The following is a 16,198-nucleotide window of genomic DNA, read 5'->3' as shown; positions in this document are numbered from 1 at the left end:
GCTCATGATGGATTGGCTGAGTTTTCAACTTTCTGCAGAAGTTCCAATCCTATGCAGTGGCTCCTCCATACCAGATGATGATGCAACCAGTTACAATGGTCTCCACGGTACATCTGTAGAAATTTGCGAGTCTTTAATGACATACCAAGTCTCCTCAAGCTTCTGATAAAATAAAGCTCTTGTTGCGCTTTCTTTACAATTGCATCAATATGTTGGGCCCAGGATAGATCTTCAGACATGTTGACACCCAGGAACTTGAAACTGCTCACCCTTTCCACTGCTGATCCCTCAATGAGGACTGTTGTGTGTTCCCTTGACTTCTTCTTCCTGAAGTCCACAATCAATTCCTTGGCCTAACATTAAGTGCAAGACTGTTGCAACACCAATCAAGCACCTGATCTATCTCGCTCCTGTTTGCCTCCTGATCACCATCTGAAATTTTGCCAACAATCGTTGTGTCATCAGCAAACTTATAGATTGCATTTGAGCTGTGCCTAGCTCAAAGTGGATGTAAAGAGAGTAGAGCAGTGGGCTAAGCCACATGCTTAAGGTGCACCAGTGTCGATTGTCAATGAGGAGGAGATGTTGTTTACGATCCACACTGACTATAGTATCCCAGTTGGGAAGTCAAGGATTCATTTGAAGAGGGAGGTACAGAGACCCAGGGTTTGGTGCTTGTTGATTAGAACTGAGAGTATGATTGTGTTGACTGCTGAGCTGTAATCAATAAACAGCAGCCTGATGTAGGTATTGCTATTGTCCAGGTAATCCAATAAAATTGCATTTGCTGTAGTTTATTGCGGCAATAGGCAAATCGTAGCAGTCCTTGCTCAGGCATGTGCTGACTCGAGCCATGACAAACCTTACAAAGCACTTCATCACAGTAGATGCAAGAGAAACCGGCCGATAGTCATTGAGGCAGCTCACCCTGTTCTTCTTGGGCACTGGTATGATTGTCTCCCTTTTTAAGCAGGTGGGAACCTCCAACTGCAGCAATGAGAGATTGAAAATATCTCTAAACACGCCCGCCAGTTAGTTGGCACAGTTCTTCAGTGCCCTATCAAGTACACCATCAGGGCCTGATGCCTTTCGATAGTTCACCCTCTTGAAAGATGTTCTGATGTCAGCCTCAAGACAGAGATCACAGGGTCAACAGATGCTGCAGGGATTCACACAGGTGTGGTTTTATTCTCCTTTTCAAAGTGTACATAAAAGCAGCTGAGCTCAACTGGGAGTGAAGCATTACAACTATTCATGACGTAGTACATAGATGGGAGGCGTATAGAGAGCTATGGTTCAGGTGCAGGTCGATGGGACCAAGTAGAATAACAGTTTGGCACAGACTAGATGGGCCAAAGGGCCTGTAGTGTTCTATGACTATTGAAGCATATATCCTTCTCAGGAGGATTGAAAGGATGGAAGCCAACATCTCACTGAATGGCAACTCAGGCTCAAGGGGCAACCGACCTAACATTGCTCCTATTCTTTGCTCTTCTGAATTTTTGTGGGACCTTGTAGCTCTGATATTGGGACAGTTAGTCAGAGGGAGCTGCTGCAGTGACTGGACTGGGCACAGTAGAGAGAGAATAAGAGAAAGGAAGACAGATACAGCGAGGAGCCATTTAAAAGGTATGGGAACTGTATTGGAGTGACAGAAGTCATTCAGACTGTAAGCAAGGCAAGACTATTTGGCCTAAAACAGTGAGCTGAAAATAAATTGAAGATTTTGTTTGTTACTGACATAAGGCAATTCTAAATGTTCCAGAATGATTTTTTAAGGAAACCACACTAAAACCAAATGATTATATTGGAAGCCCAAGTCCTTTTAATTGGGCTTCAGGCAAATAAACACATACTCAGTATTCTTAACACAACTACTACAGAAGTTAAAAAGCTAAAAATACACAGCACTTAAACAGAAGGTTCAAGAAGGAAAAGTAACATCCAGTGCAACACACACAAAAAACTGGAGGAACTGAGTAGCTTAGGCAGCATCTGTGAAAATGATTAAACAGTCAATAGTACATGCAGAGACCCTTCTTCTGGACGAGAAGAGAAGGAGAAAGATGCCAAAATTAAAAGGTGGCGGGAGGGGAAGGAGGACGAGCATTAAGGTGGTAAGTGAAGCCAGGTGCCTGGGAAAGGTGAAGGGCTACAGAAGGAGGAATCTGATGGGAGAGTCAAGTGAATTGTAAGAGAAAGGGAAAAAGGAGTTTCTACCGGGGGGAGTGATAAGCAGGTGAAAAGAGGTAAGAGGCCAGAGTAGGGAATAGAAGAGGAGGAAAGGGGAGGGGAAACAATTACTGGAAAGAGAAATTGATGTTCATGCCATCAATTTGGAGGCTACCCAAGTGGAATATGAGGTGTTGTTCCTCCACACTGGGAGTGGCCTTATCAAGGGAATAGAAGAGGCCAAGGACTGACATCTCGGAACGGGAATGGGGATAAGAATTAAAATAGTTAGCCACCAGGAAATAATTGGCCACCAGGATGGAGCGGAGGTGCTTGACAAAGCGGTCCCCCAACTTACGTCGGGTCTCACCAATGTAGGGGACTCTGTAGGAGCACCAGATACAATAGAAAAACCCAACTGATTTGCAGGTGAAGTACTGCCTCATTGGGAGGAACTGTATGGGGCCCTGAAAGGGGATAAGAGAGGAGGTGAATAGGCAGGTGTAGCATTTCTGTTGTTTGCAGGGATATGTGCTGGGAGAAAGATATAAGAAGGGATAAATGGATGAGGGAATCATGGAGGGAGCAATCCCTGCGGAAAGCAGAGAGATGGGGGGGCAGGTAAAGATGTGTTTGGTGGTAGGATCCCATTGAAGATGGTGGTGTTGTGGAGAATGGTGTGTTGGAATCGGAGGCACATGGGGTGGGAGATGAAGCCAAGAGGAACTATATTGCTCTAAGGCAGTGGGAAGAAGGGGTGAGTGTGGATGTCCAGAAAATGGAGGAGATGCAGGTGAGGACAGCATCAATGGTGAAGGAATCGAAACCTTGTTCTCTGGAGGAGGACATTTTTGATGCCCTGGGAAGGAAATACTCATCCTGGAACAGATGCAGTGGAGATAAAGAAACTAAGGGAAAGGAATAGCATTTTTACAAGAGACAGGGTGGGAAGAGTATAGTCAAGATAACCATAGGAATCAGTAAGTTTATAAATGATGTTGGTAGGCAGTTTCTTTCCATAGGTGGAAATAGGGAGATTAAGAAAGGGAAGAAAGATGTCAGAAACGGATCAAGTGAATTTAAGGGCAGGGTAGAGGTTGAAAGCAAAGTTGATGAAATTGATGAGCTTAGCATGGGTGCATGCAGCAGCACCACCAATGCAGGAAGAGTGGGGGGGGGGTATTACCAGGGAAGACTTGGAACATGGACTACTTAGCAAAAAGGCAGGCATAGCTGGGTCCCATGCAGGTGCCTTGACTACCCCTTGAGTTTGGAAAAAGTGGGAGGAGCCAAAGGAGAAATGTTGAGGGTGAGGACTAGTCTCTCAGATGAAGGGTAGTGGTGGTGGTGCAGGGGAACCTGTCAGGTTTTTTTCTTGAAAAGGACCCAAGGCCTTGATGGGGAATAGAAGTATATAGGGACTAGACATCCATGGTGAAAATGAGGCTGTCAGGGCCAGAAAAAGTAAATGTTGTTGAGGAAATAGAGACCATACTAAGTGCCATTGATGGAGGTGGGAAGGGACTGAACCAAGGGGGATAGAATGGAGTTCAGGTATGCAGAAAAATTACATTTTTATTCACACAACCCTCACGCATTCACTAATCCCATTTCCCTGCAAAAGGTTGGATATGCTCCCCTCTTTGAAATAATTCAGAAGTTTGATGCCCAAACTTATGAAATTGCTGAATTATAAATCTGATACAAGAAAACAAAATATTTGGAACAATTGTTAGTGTGGTGGTCCGAAAGAGTTATCAAAGGATTGTAATCAGCGAATTTGCAGAGAGAGCATTGTAAGAAAGGCTTGTCCATGGGCTGCCCAATAATCAGATTCAATCAACTACTGAGCATGCAAGACCTCACAAACAAGTTTATAAAATTGTTGTGATAGTATAATTGTCCACAAAATATATAAATATTTCATCTGCTTCCAAATCTGAATGTGATATCAGCTTACAATAAGGTGGCACTACAAAAATCCTTGCTTCCAGAGCAACCTTAGTACATTTTTCATGCTCACTTAAGGAAGCAGTGTTTTGCATCCCAGAGAAACAGACACAATGTGCCAGCATGTTGCTCAGCAAACAAACTGACAAGTAAATAGTGCCATAATAAAAGGTACAAAGAGAAAAATCTCATGAATCAAAGTACATAGAGTGCAGTTAACCTCATTTTTCTTGTTAGCATCAAGGATGATCCACAAGCTTTATGGGTTCTGAGGTGGCCAATGAAGTCAATATGGGAACCACAGAGCCCAATGTAGCAAGAAAGTGAGAAATTTGTGAGGTAATTTACTCCTTCCAGACGTGTTTGGGGCCTCTATGTATTCCTGCATCGTGATTATTCCTCAATCCTTCTCCACTTTATAAGCCAGCATATCCTTAAATTTGGTCCTTTATCTACTTGGTGATCTTTTCCCATGACAGAATTTGGAGTACAGTACCTCTTTCAGGACGGTGCTGTCAAGCATTTAAATGTAATAGTCTATCAACATAGCTGATATAGTGTAATTACAGCCTCAATAAAATGGATGGTAACCCAGGAGAGCACACTTGATTGCTGGCTTGCTTATCCTTCTAGTGAATTTAGATTTGTGGAGAGTGTATTGGTGGTAATTTTTATTCCAGTGTCTTGCGATACCTGCAGCAGGTAATCTGGAGGCCAGAAGCATAAATGAAGACAAGAATCACAGCTGCCCAGTATGTAGTGAGTTGCGTGCCTGGTTTGAGGGCTTGGTCTTTAGTCTTTTCCTCAATCAACCATATTTGCCCATGCTTTCCAGGGCCTGACCATGAATTTTTATTGTTAGAAGTCAGTATGATGCAGCCAGGACAGGTTAGTGGAAGACTTCCGTCTTACAGATGTTTACCGTAAGACATAATCTCTCATATGTTTTCAGTGAAAACATCAACAATGTCTTGAAGCTCGACCTCTAATCAAGTGCAAGTGCAAGCATTATTGCTATAGATGTTTAAGTAATCTTGGTTCTACAGTGTCATTGCTGAGATGGAACAGTTTAAAAGTGAAGCTAAGCTTTACACCCTACCTACCTCACTGCCTCAGCAAAACACCCAACCCATACATTCTCTCTGCTTTCCTCTCCCATTGATAGAAAATACTAAAGCCTGAAAGCACATACCACTAGGCTCAAGGACAGCTTCTATCCCATTGTTATGACTATTGAATGGTTCCCTAGTATGGTAAAATGGGAAATAAGATTGAACTTCTACATGCAGCTCTGGCATACCTAGCTGATCTATATGACAAAATGAACATTTTAAGTATGAAACTGCAGGGTGGGAATTTCAATTTAATCCAGGCAAAAAGAGCAGTGTCCACTTTCATCAAAAAGTTGGAAATAAGAACACAAGAACCTAAGAAATAGGACCAGGAGTCGGCCATCTGGCCCGTCGAGCCAGCTCCGCCATTCAGTAAGATCATGGCCGATCTGACCATTAACTAGTCTCCACCTACCTGCCTTTTCCCCATAACCCTTAATTCCACCATTATGCAAAATCCTATTCAATCTTGTCTTAAATATATTTACTGAGGTAGCCTCCACTGCTTCGTTGGGCAGAGAATTCCACAGATTTACCACCACATTAGCAAAACATTGGGAGAAGAATGCTCTCACAGTTTTCCTGTATGGAAAGTATGGTATTCTCTTTCACAGATGGTAATTTGCAAGAGTACTGCTTACACCTGTGGTCTCTGAAGGATTTTCAGAATCAATTCAAGAATTTGAACGATCTGGAAATTCTGGACTGGGTAATTAACCTATTTCTTTGCAAGGTGGAACATCAGAAACAGAGCTTGCAAGAACAAATTATCAAAATTCAGAATGATGAAGCAAAAATGCTTTTCAAAGATGTCAGTTTCTGTGGTATGTGGCTACACTGTCATATGAAGTTTCCTGGTCTTTGGAGATGAGCCAAGATGCTCATTACATTTTCATCCTCCTACCTTATTGAAAGAGGCTTCAGTGCAGTGAACCACATATTCACAAAAAACAGAAACCACTAGGACATTGTTAGGTATGTGGACTTAAGGCATTTGCTGTCACAACTTGAACCAGATATTTCAACTTTTGCTAAAAGCCAAACTCAAGGATCACATTGATATCGAAGCTACTGTACAATGCACAGGTACTGTGTAAGCTAGGTTTAAAGACAAATGAAAATTTAAAACAGAATCATTTTTTCATTCTAGCATATGGTAGACATGTTTTTACACCAAGGGGGCACCAGAAAGTATATTGTGCCCAAGTATGAAAATGTTTTAGGGGGATGTTGGGCTAAAAAAAAAAGTTTGGGAAACACTGATCTAGACAAACAGTATATAATACAAGCTTTTCACTGTACCTCAGTACAAGTGGCAATAATAAACCAATTTCATTGCCAAATTCCAAGGAAATAAAGTACTCCATCAATTGGAATTTGCTTTGTGCAAAGGAAGATAGTTTTGAACAGTGTTCAATCACTGCAGTCCTAGAACATCCCTGCAGAAATGCTCAGGGCAGAGTTCTAGACACAATCATCTTCACCATCTTCAGCTGCCTCAATGAACTTCCTTCCATTCAAGATCAGATTGGACACTGAGCATATGCATAAACAGCCACTTCAATGATTGGCTAGAAATTTCACTTTAAATTTGAGTCATACATCAGTGATAAAAATAAATCTGTTAACAACTTGATCAGCATTATAGCTTTAAAATTCTCTCATTATATAGTCAATTTGATTTTTATTCTTCGCTACTGAGCAATAATTTTTTCAAACAATCGATTGCTTTTTTTAAAAAATCTATTTTGCTTTTCAAAATGTTTATTCTACTTACATTTGATAGGGATTTCACTAAATTTCCACTACCATCCATTGCATTTAGAAATTCTCTATAAAACTTCATTTTGACCTTGTTATTTCGTATAGTTAGCACACCAATGTCTTCGAATGTGAAATTAACATCACGGTTAAAGGCGATATAACGATTCATGATCTGCAAAGTCTCTTTGACACATCCTTCAACTGTATCTCGATCATAAGGGCTCTCCAGAGCAAGGAATGTAAAATTGAGTTCAACAATAGGTATGTCACCTAGAGAAAGACAAGTAACAAAACATCATTTTTGACAGCCTTTTGCCTCTGCTCACAATTTTACCAAATCAAAGAAAATCAAAAGTTCTCAAGGGATAGCCTAACACTGTAGTTACTAGAATATTTGCAGTGGAGATATTCCACCATGTTTGAATGGTTTTCTAGCCTTTCCTGTTACTTAGTAACATCTTTAGAATTTGCATCTGTGTACGTGCTGAATGACTTGACTTATCAGGACTTCATCATCTCCAACAACCATAGTCTCTATTGTTGTGGGTCTTGCTGAAAGCATCACGAGTCATGGCTGAAAGAAGATCACAATTGGAAGCTTAACATCCAAGGAACCACATTACATTGAAAGGACAAACAGATAGGCAGAGGAAGTGGGGTGGCTCTGTTAGTTAAAAATGAAATCAAATCCTAAGAAGGAGCTGTCATAGAATCAGAAGATGTAGGATTCTTGTGGGTACCTGCAAGGATAAAAAGAACTTAATGGGAGTTATAAATAGGCCTCCAAACAGAAGTCAGGATGTGGGGTACAAGGTTACAACAGGAGATACAAAAGGCATATTTAAAAGGGCAATGTTACAATAGCCATGAGGGATTTCAATGTACAGGTAGATTGGGACAATCAAATTAGTGCTGGATCGCAAGAGAGGGAATTTGTAGAAAGCCTACAAGATAGCTTTTTAAGAGTAGCTTGTTGTTGAGCCCACTAGGAAAGAGGCAATTCTGGATTGTGGTTGTGTAACAAAGCAGATTTGATTAAGGAGCATAAGGTAAAGAAATCTTTAAAAGGTGGTGATCATAATACAATAGAATTCACCCTAGAGTTTGAAAAGGACAAGCTGAAACCGAATGTATTAGTGGAGGAAAGAGAATTACAGGGACATGAGAGAGGAGCTGCCCAAAGTTGATTGGAATGGGACACTAGCGGGGATGACAGCAGAAGAGCAATGGCTAGAATTTCTGTGGGCAATTGAAAGGCACAGAATAGATAAATCTCAAAGATAAAGAGGTATTCTAAAAGGGAGGATGAGGTAACCATCGTGGACAAGGGAAGTCAAAGACAGCACAAAAGGAAAAGAAAGGGCATATGATGTAACAAAAATTAGTGGAAAATTAGAGGATTAGGAAGATTTTAAAAACCAACAGAAGGAAACTAAAGCAACAGTAAGGCGAAAAAAGATGAAATATGATATTAAGGTAGCCAATAATATAAAAAGGATACCAAAAGTTTTTTCAGATAAATAAAGAGTAAAAGAGAGATGAGAATACATGTTGGTCCACTGGAAAGATAGTGATAGAGAACGAAGAAATGGCAGACAAACTTAAGAATTTTGCATAGGTCTTCACTGTGGAAGACACTAGCAGTATACCAGAAAATCAACAGTCTCAGGAGCAGAATTGAGTGTAGTTGCTACTACTAATGAGAAGGTGCCTGGGAGGTTGAAAGGTCTAAAGATAGATAAGATACATGGATCAGATGAACTGCATCCCTGGGTTCTGAAGGAGGTAGCTGAAGGGATTGTGGAGGCATTAGCAGTGATTTTTCAATAAACACTAGATTCTGGAAACGTTCTCGAAGACTGGAAAATTCCAAATGCCGCTCCAGTCTTTAAGGATAGGGAGGCAAAAGACAGGAAATTATAAGCCAGTTAACCTCACTTCAGTGGTTGGGAAGATGTTAGAGTCCATCATTAAAGATGAAATTTTGGGGTACTTGGAGGCACATGATAAAAATAGGCTGAAGTCAGCACTGTTTCTTAAAGGGGAAAACTTGCCTGACAAATTTGTTGGAATCCTTTGAGGAAGTAACAGGCAGGATAGACAAAGGAGAATCAGTGGATGTTGTTTACTTGGATTTTCAAAAGACCTTTGACAAGGTGCCACATGTGGGGCTGCTGAACAGAATTAGAGCCCATGGTATTACAGGAAAGATACTAGTATGGATAGGTGATTGGCTGACTGGCAGGAGGCAAAGAGTGGGAGTAAAGGGGCCTTTTCTGGGTAGCTGCCAATGACTAGTGGTGTTGCACAGGGGTCAGTTCTTATCAGGTTATGTCAATGATTTGGATGATGGAATTGATGGCTTTATGGCCAGGTTTACAAATGATAGGTCAAGAGGCAGGTAGTATTGAGGAAAAAGGGAATCTGCATTACGACTTAGACAAATTAGGAGAGCAGACAAATTGGCAAATCAAATATATGTTGGGAAGTGTATAGTCATGCACTTTAGTAGAAGGAATGCAAGTGTACACTATTCTCTAAATAGGGAGAAAAATCAGAAATTAGAGATGTCAAGAGACTTGGGAGTCCTCATCCAGGATTCCCTAAAGGTTAACTTGCAGGCTGAGTCAGTGGTAAGGAAGGCAAGTGCAACATTAGGATTCATTTCGAGAGGACTGGAACATAAAAGCAAGAATGCATTGCTCAGGCATTATAAAGCATTAGTCAGACCACGCTTGGAGTATTGTGGGCAGTTTTGGGCCCCTTATCTAAGAAAGGATGTGCTGGCATTGGAGAGGACCCAAAGGAGGTTCACAACAATGATTCTGGGAATAACATTTAGGGAGCAGTTGATGGCTTTGGGCCTGTACTCACTAGAGTTTAGAAGAAGAAGGGGGCATCTCATTGAAATCTATAGAATATTGAAAGGTCTAGATAGAGTGGATGTGGAGAGCATGTTCCCTATAGTGGGGGGAGTCCAGGACCAGTGGGCCTGCCTCAGAATAGAAAGGCATCCTTTTAGAACAGAGATAAAGAGTAATTTACTTAGCCAGAGGTCAAGTATTAGGTTGATAGGTTCCTGATTAGTAAGAGTGTTAAAGGTTAGGGGGAGAAGGCAGGAGAATGGGGTTGAGAAATAATAAATCATGCTTGATGGACTGATGGAGTAGACTCAATAGGCCGAATGGTCTACCTCTGCTCCATCTCTTATGGTCTTATACTGCTGAAAACTGCAATTCAAAAATGGTCTTTAGGGTGAGGTACAGCAAAAGTAAGGGAAGGAAGGCTTCATGTTACAGAGAAAAGTAACTATCAAATATAACATAAAAACTGTTGCTCCCTTTCACAATTTGATTTTTAAAAAATCAGGAATCTACTCAATATCCAAATATTTTTGATTTTCAAAATATATATACAGTACATACTTTTTCATAGTTAAATTGGAATTCCTTTCCTTTCAAATTTTGAACACAAAAGACATAATTGATACCATTACTGTATGAAAATACTCTGCAGATGCAGCCAGCATGAATTGGGAAGCTAAAGGAAAACCAAACTTATATCATGCATGTCTTTCATGTTAAATTTATATTGTGATTGTAATAAAACGTGTCACTACTGAAGTAAAATTCCTCCTTCATTCTGAAATGATAACAAAACAAATTATACACAACAAAGAAAGAACGGCTCCAAATCAGGTTATTTGATGTAACTAGTCCATGCTAACATTCATTCATCACACAAACCTTTACTCACCAATCTTCTAACTCAATCAACAAAACGCTCTATTCTTACTATCTCTTCTTTCAGTTAGTCCTGATGAAGGGTCTCGGCCTGAAACGTCGACTGTGCTTCTTCTTATGGATGCTGTCTGGCCTGCTGCATTCCACCAGTATTTTGTGTGTGTTGCTTAATGCTCTATTCTATTCTCTTTCATTTTCGTCAGCAACTTTCCTATAGTATTTCCCTAAATTGCTTTTTATAGCTGTGATTTCCAGATTCTCTGTGCAAAGATTTCTTTGATTTGTCTTCCAGTTTTACAAATATCAGATTTATGGCTTCTACTTTTAGCCTAATGTGCTTAATACTTCCCCATTCGCAATATCAGGATTATAAAGTATAAAGTACTTTACAATTTTTAAACTGTAGTCTCTGACGCATAGAATTGATGACAAAGAAAATTCTATCCTATAGCAGCCTGATTCAAGGGGTATCACCCCCTCTGAACACACTGCCCTCTACTCTCTCTGACCCAATCCCAATGCTACCATCAAATTCACGGGGGGGTGGGGGTGCTAGTTTCGTATGGCAGACTGACCTCTACCTTGCTGAAGCCAGGTGGTAACACTCAAGACACCTCTTCTTACCTACTCCTTGAAGAGGACCCCACAGCAGACCATCAGAAACCTGTTTCCAAAACCATCACTGACCTCATCAACTCTGGAGAACTCCCATCCACTGCCACCAAACTCAGTTCCCTTACAATGCATTTCTCGTTTCTAACTCCAACCCAAGATCCACAAACTTAACTGTCTGGGTAGACTTATTGTTTCTGTCTACTCCCGACCCTCTGAACTCGTGTTTTCATACCTTGACTCCATTTCTGTTCCCCTTGGTCAGTCCCTTCCCACCTATATTCATGATACTTCTCATGCCATGCTTTCGATTTCATTAACTTTCTATTTCCTGGCCCCAACAGCCTCATTTTCACCGTGGATGCCCAGTCTATTCCCCATCAAGGCCTTAGGTCTTTCTCAACAAAAAAACAACCAGTTCCCCTCCACCACCACCCTACTCCATCTGAGAAACTCTCCTCACCTTCAACAGCTCTCCTTAGGCTCCTCCCACTTTCTCCAAACTCAAGGGGTAGTCACATGGACCCAAGCTATGCCAGCTTTTTCGTTAGCTAGGTAGAACAGTCCATGTTCCAAGTCTTCCCTGGTAATGTTCCCCAAATCTTCCTGAGACTGCATTGGTGCTACATCAAGCACATCCGCTGAGCTCATCAATTTTATCAACTTAGTCTCTAACTTCCATTCTGCTCTTAAATTCATTTGGTCTATTTCTGACACCTCCCTCACCTTTCGTGATATCTCTGTCCCCATCTCTGGAGACAAGCTGTCGATCGACATCTTTTATAAACTTACCAATTCCCACGACTATCTTAACTATAGTGTACCTCTTCCCACCCTGCCTCTTGTAAAATTGCTATTCCGTTTTCTCCCTTTCCTCGTCTCCGCAACATCTGTTCCCCGGGTAAGTTTTCCCTTTCCAGGACAACAGAGATGTCTTCCTTCTTCAAAGAGCGGGTTTTCCTTTCCTCCACTATTGATGCCACCGCATCCCCTCCATTCCCCGGTCATCCATGCTCATCCCATCTTCCGGCCTTCTTAAGAGTTTTCTTGTCCTTACCTACCACTTGCGGTTCCTTACGGTTGTTATAGCCGGGGGTGGTAATAAATAGGGACAAGCCCCCACTACCCATTAAATGCTCCCATTGGCATGCGCCTCAGCTAGCCTCTGACAACCTGGTACAGCCTTCCCGTCTTCACGTGTGCCTTAGCTACTAAACCCGGCGGCACCGTTTCTACTGACAGGAGAAGGGGCAAAGGCGGGTTACTGGCGTCTAAATCCAGTCGCTTCGGACAGAAAGGGCTCGTCAGCCGTGGTTGGTAGTTCATCTAGGAGAAGGAAAACTCTGATCTCAAACCTCTGCACCCTTGCGGCTTCACGGAACCCCCCCCCCCCAGGGAAAAATCTGGAGCTAGACCCAAGGCAGTCTTGAGTTCAACGCTGACTGACAACTCCTGCGACGTTGCTGGTACAAAACTCAGTCTTTGTTGTTCCTTGCAACGCACACAAAATGCTGGAGGAACTCAGCAGGCTAGGCAGCACCTAAGTGAAAAAGTAGTCAACGTTTCAGCCCGAGACCCTTCAGCTGTTCCTTTGTGTTCATCATATGTGTGGAGAGGGGGGAGCTTGCAATATTAGCAGCAGCCTGCTCGCCATATCTAGACAGCTAGGACGAAGTATCCATGGTCGACCCTAATAGAGGGAGGCGTCACTCACCTATCACCCCATGAGCCTCAGCATCCAACACACTTACCGTAAATTCCCCTTTCTCCAAAGGAATCTTACCACCAAACACGTTTACTTCCCCCGCCCGCCCCCCACCCACTCTCCATTTTCCGCAGGAATCGCACCCTTCATGATTCCCTTGTCCATTCGTCCCTCCTCACTAATCTCCCTCCCGGCACTTAAAATTCTACACTTGCCCATTTAGCTCCTCCCTTACCTCCATTCAAAGCTCCAAACACTCCTTCGAGGTGAGGCAATACTTCACTACAAGGGTTGCTATTGTAACCAGTGCTCCCGATGCGGCCTCCTCCACATAGGTGAGACCCGTTGATAATTGGGGGACCCTTTCGTCAAGCACCTCTGCTCCATCCGCCAAAAGTGATAATTCCCGTTGACCCAACATTCCCATTTTTGTTCCGACATGTCGGCCCACGGTCCCCTCTTGTGCCACGATGAGGCTACCCTCAGGGTGACGGAACAGCACCTTATATTCCGTCTAGGTAGCCTCCAACCTGATGGCATGAATATCGATTTCTCCTTCCAGTTTAAAAAAAAATCCCTCCGTCTTCTCTTCTTCCATTTCCTACTCTGGCCTCTTTCCTCTTCTAACCTACCTATCGCTTCCCCCTCCTCCTTCCTTTTCTCCTATCACATTCCTTCCGCTCCAGCCCTTTACTTTTCCCACCCATCTGGCTTCACCCAACGTCTTCTAGGTGACCTCCTTCCCATCTCCCCACCCTTCTTTTTCTGGCGCCTTCCCCTTTCCTTTCCCCTCCTGAAGAAGGGTTTCAGCCCGAACGTCGACTGTGGATGATGCCTATTCCAACATTTTGTGAGTGTTGTTATGCGAAGGGTGGCTTGATTGAAATATCCAAGCCCTTTCCAAATACTTTATGCTACTCACCACAGCAAATTAATGTTTGTGTATTATCATAAGTGTTGATATACTATATGAATTTTGGTCAAATTTAATCTTTTTAAAATGAGAATAGTAAATCAACAGATGACGTAATTTTTCTACTTTTTGAACTGACCAATGCCTTGCTAACCTTTTAACATTTCTTCATCGTATGCAATTAATTACAGCTAACTCGTAATACGTCTATTATATATATATATTATTTGGAATATATTTGATTATTGATGTATTAAGATGACATTACCAGATACGTGCTGTTTTGCGCGCGATAATCCATGGATCTGCAGGAGTTTTTCAGACATCACGAATACTGGCCTTTGAATTAATATGAATCTATGTCCAACATTCAGTCTTTGCTGTGAAAAAGTAAAAGTCCCCAGTCCCGAAATGTGTACTCCCTGAAATACAAGATTTCGCAAAAAAAAATTTACGCACCATATTATCATTAATCATTAACACAATACTTAAAACTATAAATATAAAATATTCATCCTTTGCTGATATTTTGTTGATTTTGAACGTTGCCCCACTTATTACATGCCTCGTCGTTCATACCCGCAAAATTTAACGAGCACGTGTACAACTTATATTTTGGAGGAAATATTAACTGAAGTAATAAATACTAATCAACATACACAAAATGCTGCAGGAACTGAGCAGTTCAGGCAGCATCCGTGGAAATGAACAGTTGATGTTTCCGGCAGAGTTGCTTTGTATTTCCAGCATCAGCAGAATTTCTTGTTTATTAAATATTAATATTTCCTTATTCATTCGGATTCAGCAAAATCTAGAATTATCTCGTATTTCAGAGATGCAATTGCGCTGTCGAGTTTATATCACCTTTTATTCAGAAGTTTACTATCGACAACGGTGAGCAACTTCCAAGACACAGTTAACTCTTACCTTCTGTAGGGACATATGGCGATCCACGAAAGCAGAAACATTTGCCCATATGTTCACAATATCTGATGAGAAAACAAGCTGAAGTAACTTACAAAACAAATAAAGCTGAAGCGTTTAGTTTTCGACACATGAAATCGCTATATCACGCGCTGCGATTCAATTGTACCTCATGCCAATGAGAAGAAAATGAATTTGTTTGACCCAAACTATTAGTATGAGAATAATCAGTTCAATAAAATATTATTGAACAAATCTTTACCGTCAGCCGAAAGATTGGAGAGAGTTAGGAAGAAGCTTCTACCAAATTCTAAGATCGCGCACTGTAGGGTCTCAAGCATTGTCTAAAGTTTTGCGTTCCCCTGAGCTTCTGGCTCGGCGATCCTTTCTCTCCGCCGCTGCTTCCGACATCAACCAGCCGGCAGCGCCGTTGCTAGGACGCGACAGGCAACCTATCACCCCAACTCGGTTACCTAGTGTGACGTCGCGGACAACAAGTGTTCTTCATGTAACCAAGTGGCGAAACTATCGAAGTGGACAAGCACTTGGCATTGAAAATCCCGGATTCTCTACGCTATCCGAGATCTCCAGAACAGGATAGAGGGCCACTAGGTCACCGTCCGTTAAACAGCTAACTGGCAATTGCCTTTTGCCGGCAAATATATTCTTATACATATTTCAGTCCCAGCAGTTTTGCTTACGTCCGGTTTCATTCATTTCCCCTATTTAAAAATCCTCACTTCGATTACACCAATATGGCCTGTGTTTTCTCGTAGTCACTATCCTATTAGCGGGCACTCCGTCTTCTTTGCATTTCTAGCTTTTTTCTGTAACTTCAAACTTCAGCGTTTTCCCACTTGCGACAAAGGATTATCAATATGTAATATTAATAATGCTGGCCGGTGATGTAGTGGCATCAGCACTGGACTTTGAAGGAGTGGTCCTAAATTCGAAACTGGCTGGGTCCCAACCTGGGCAGCAACAATACCTGGGCGGAAGAAAGGCCTGGCAAAAAAATGACCGTTCTAATTTCATAGCTTTTTGATCCTGTTTTCCTTCAAATTGCCCTCAAGCTATAACTAAATAATAACTTTATCTATAGCTTACCTGCAAAGGAACCTTGGCGTCATTTCAGAATAGTTATTCACGTTTTCTTATTTGTCCTCCTCACATCTTCCCTGCAATTTAAACTCACTTGTTTTTTCTTCCCCAATTCTGCCGAAATATATTCAACCTGAAATAATGTTAATTCATTTTCACTCTCCCACATTTCCCCCTTTCAGATTCACGACAGCCGCAGCTA

General features: G+C 41.8%; 1 protein-coding gene across 5 annotated transcripts in view; it reads right to left on the bottom strand.

Moving 5' to 3' along the window:
- The window catches only part of LOC140200267 (coiled-coil domain-containing protein 81-like), a 97,649-nt gene that overhangs the window by 69,874 nt on the left and 11,577 nt on the right, over nucleotides 1–16,198 (bottom strand). For 2 of the 5 annotated variants that reach the window (XM_072263349.1, XM_072263351.1), the window contains exons 2-4: nucleotides 14,899–14,960; nucleotides 14,240–14,393; nucleotides 7,012–7,268 (exon numbers count right to left, since the gene is read on the bottom strand). In XM_072263349.1, the coding sequence (XP_072119450.1) occupies nucleotides 7,012–7,268; nucleotides 14,240–14,393; nucleotides 14,899–14,960 (473 nt within the window). Of the gene's footprint in view, nucleotides 1–7,011; nucleotides 7,269–14,239; nucleotides 14,394–14,898; nucleotides 14,977–15,157; nucleotides 16,130–16,198 lie in introns of all 5 variants that reach the window. The other 3 variants (XM_072263352.1, XM_072263353.1, XM_072263350.1) reach the window with 3 other exon arrangements.

Source organism: Mobula birostris, chromosome 7 (assembly GCF_030028105.1).
Source record: "Mobula birostris isolate sMobBir1 chromosome 7, sMobBir1.hap1, whole genome shotgun sequence".
Lineage (NCBI taxonomy): Eukaryota > Metazoa > Chordata > Chondrichthyes > Myliobatiformes > Myliobatidae > Mobula > Mobula birostris.
The sequence above is the reverse complement of the archived record's forward strand: the minus strand, read 5'-3'. Positions and strand labels throughout refer to the sequence as shown.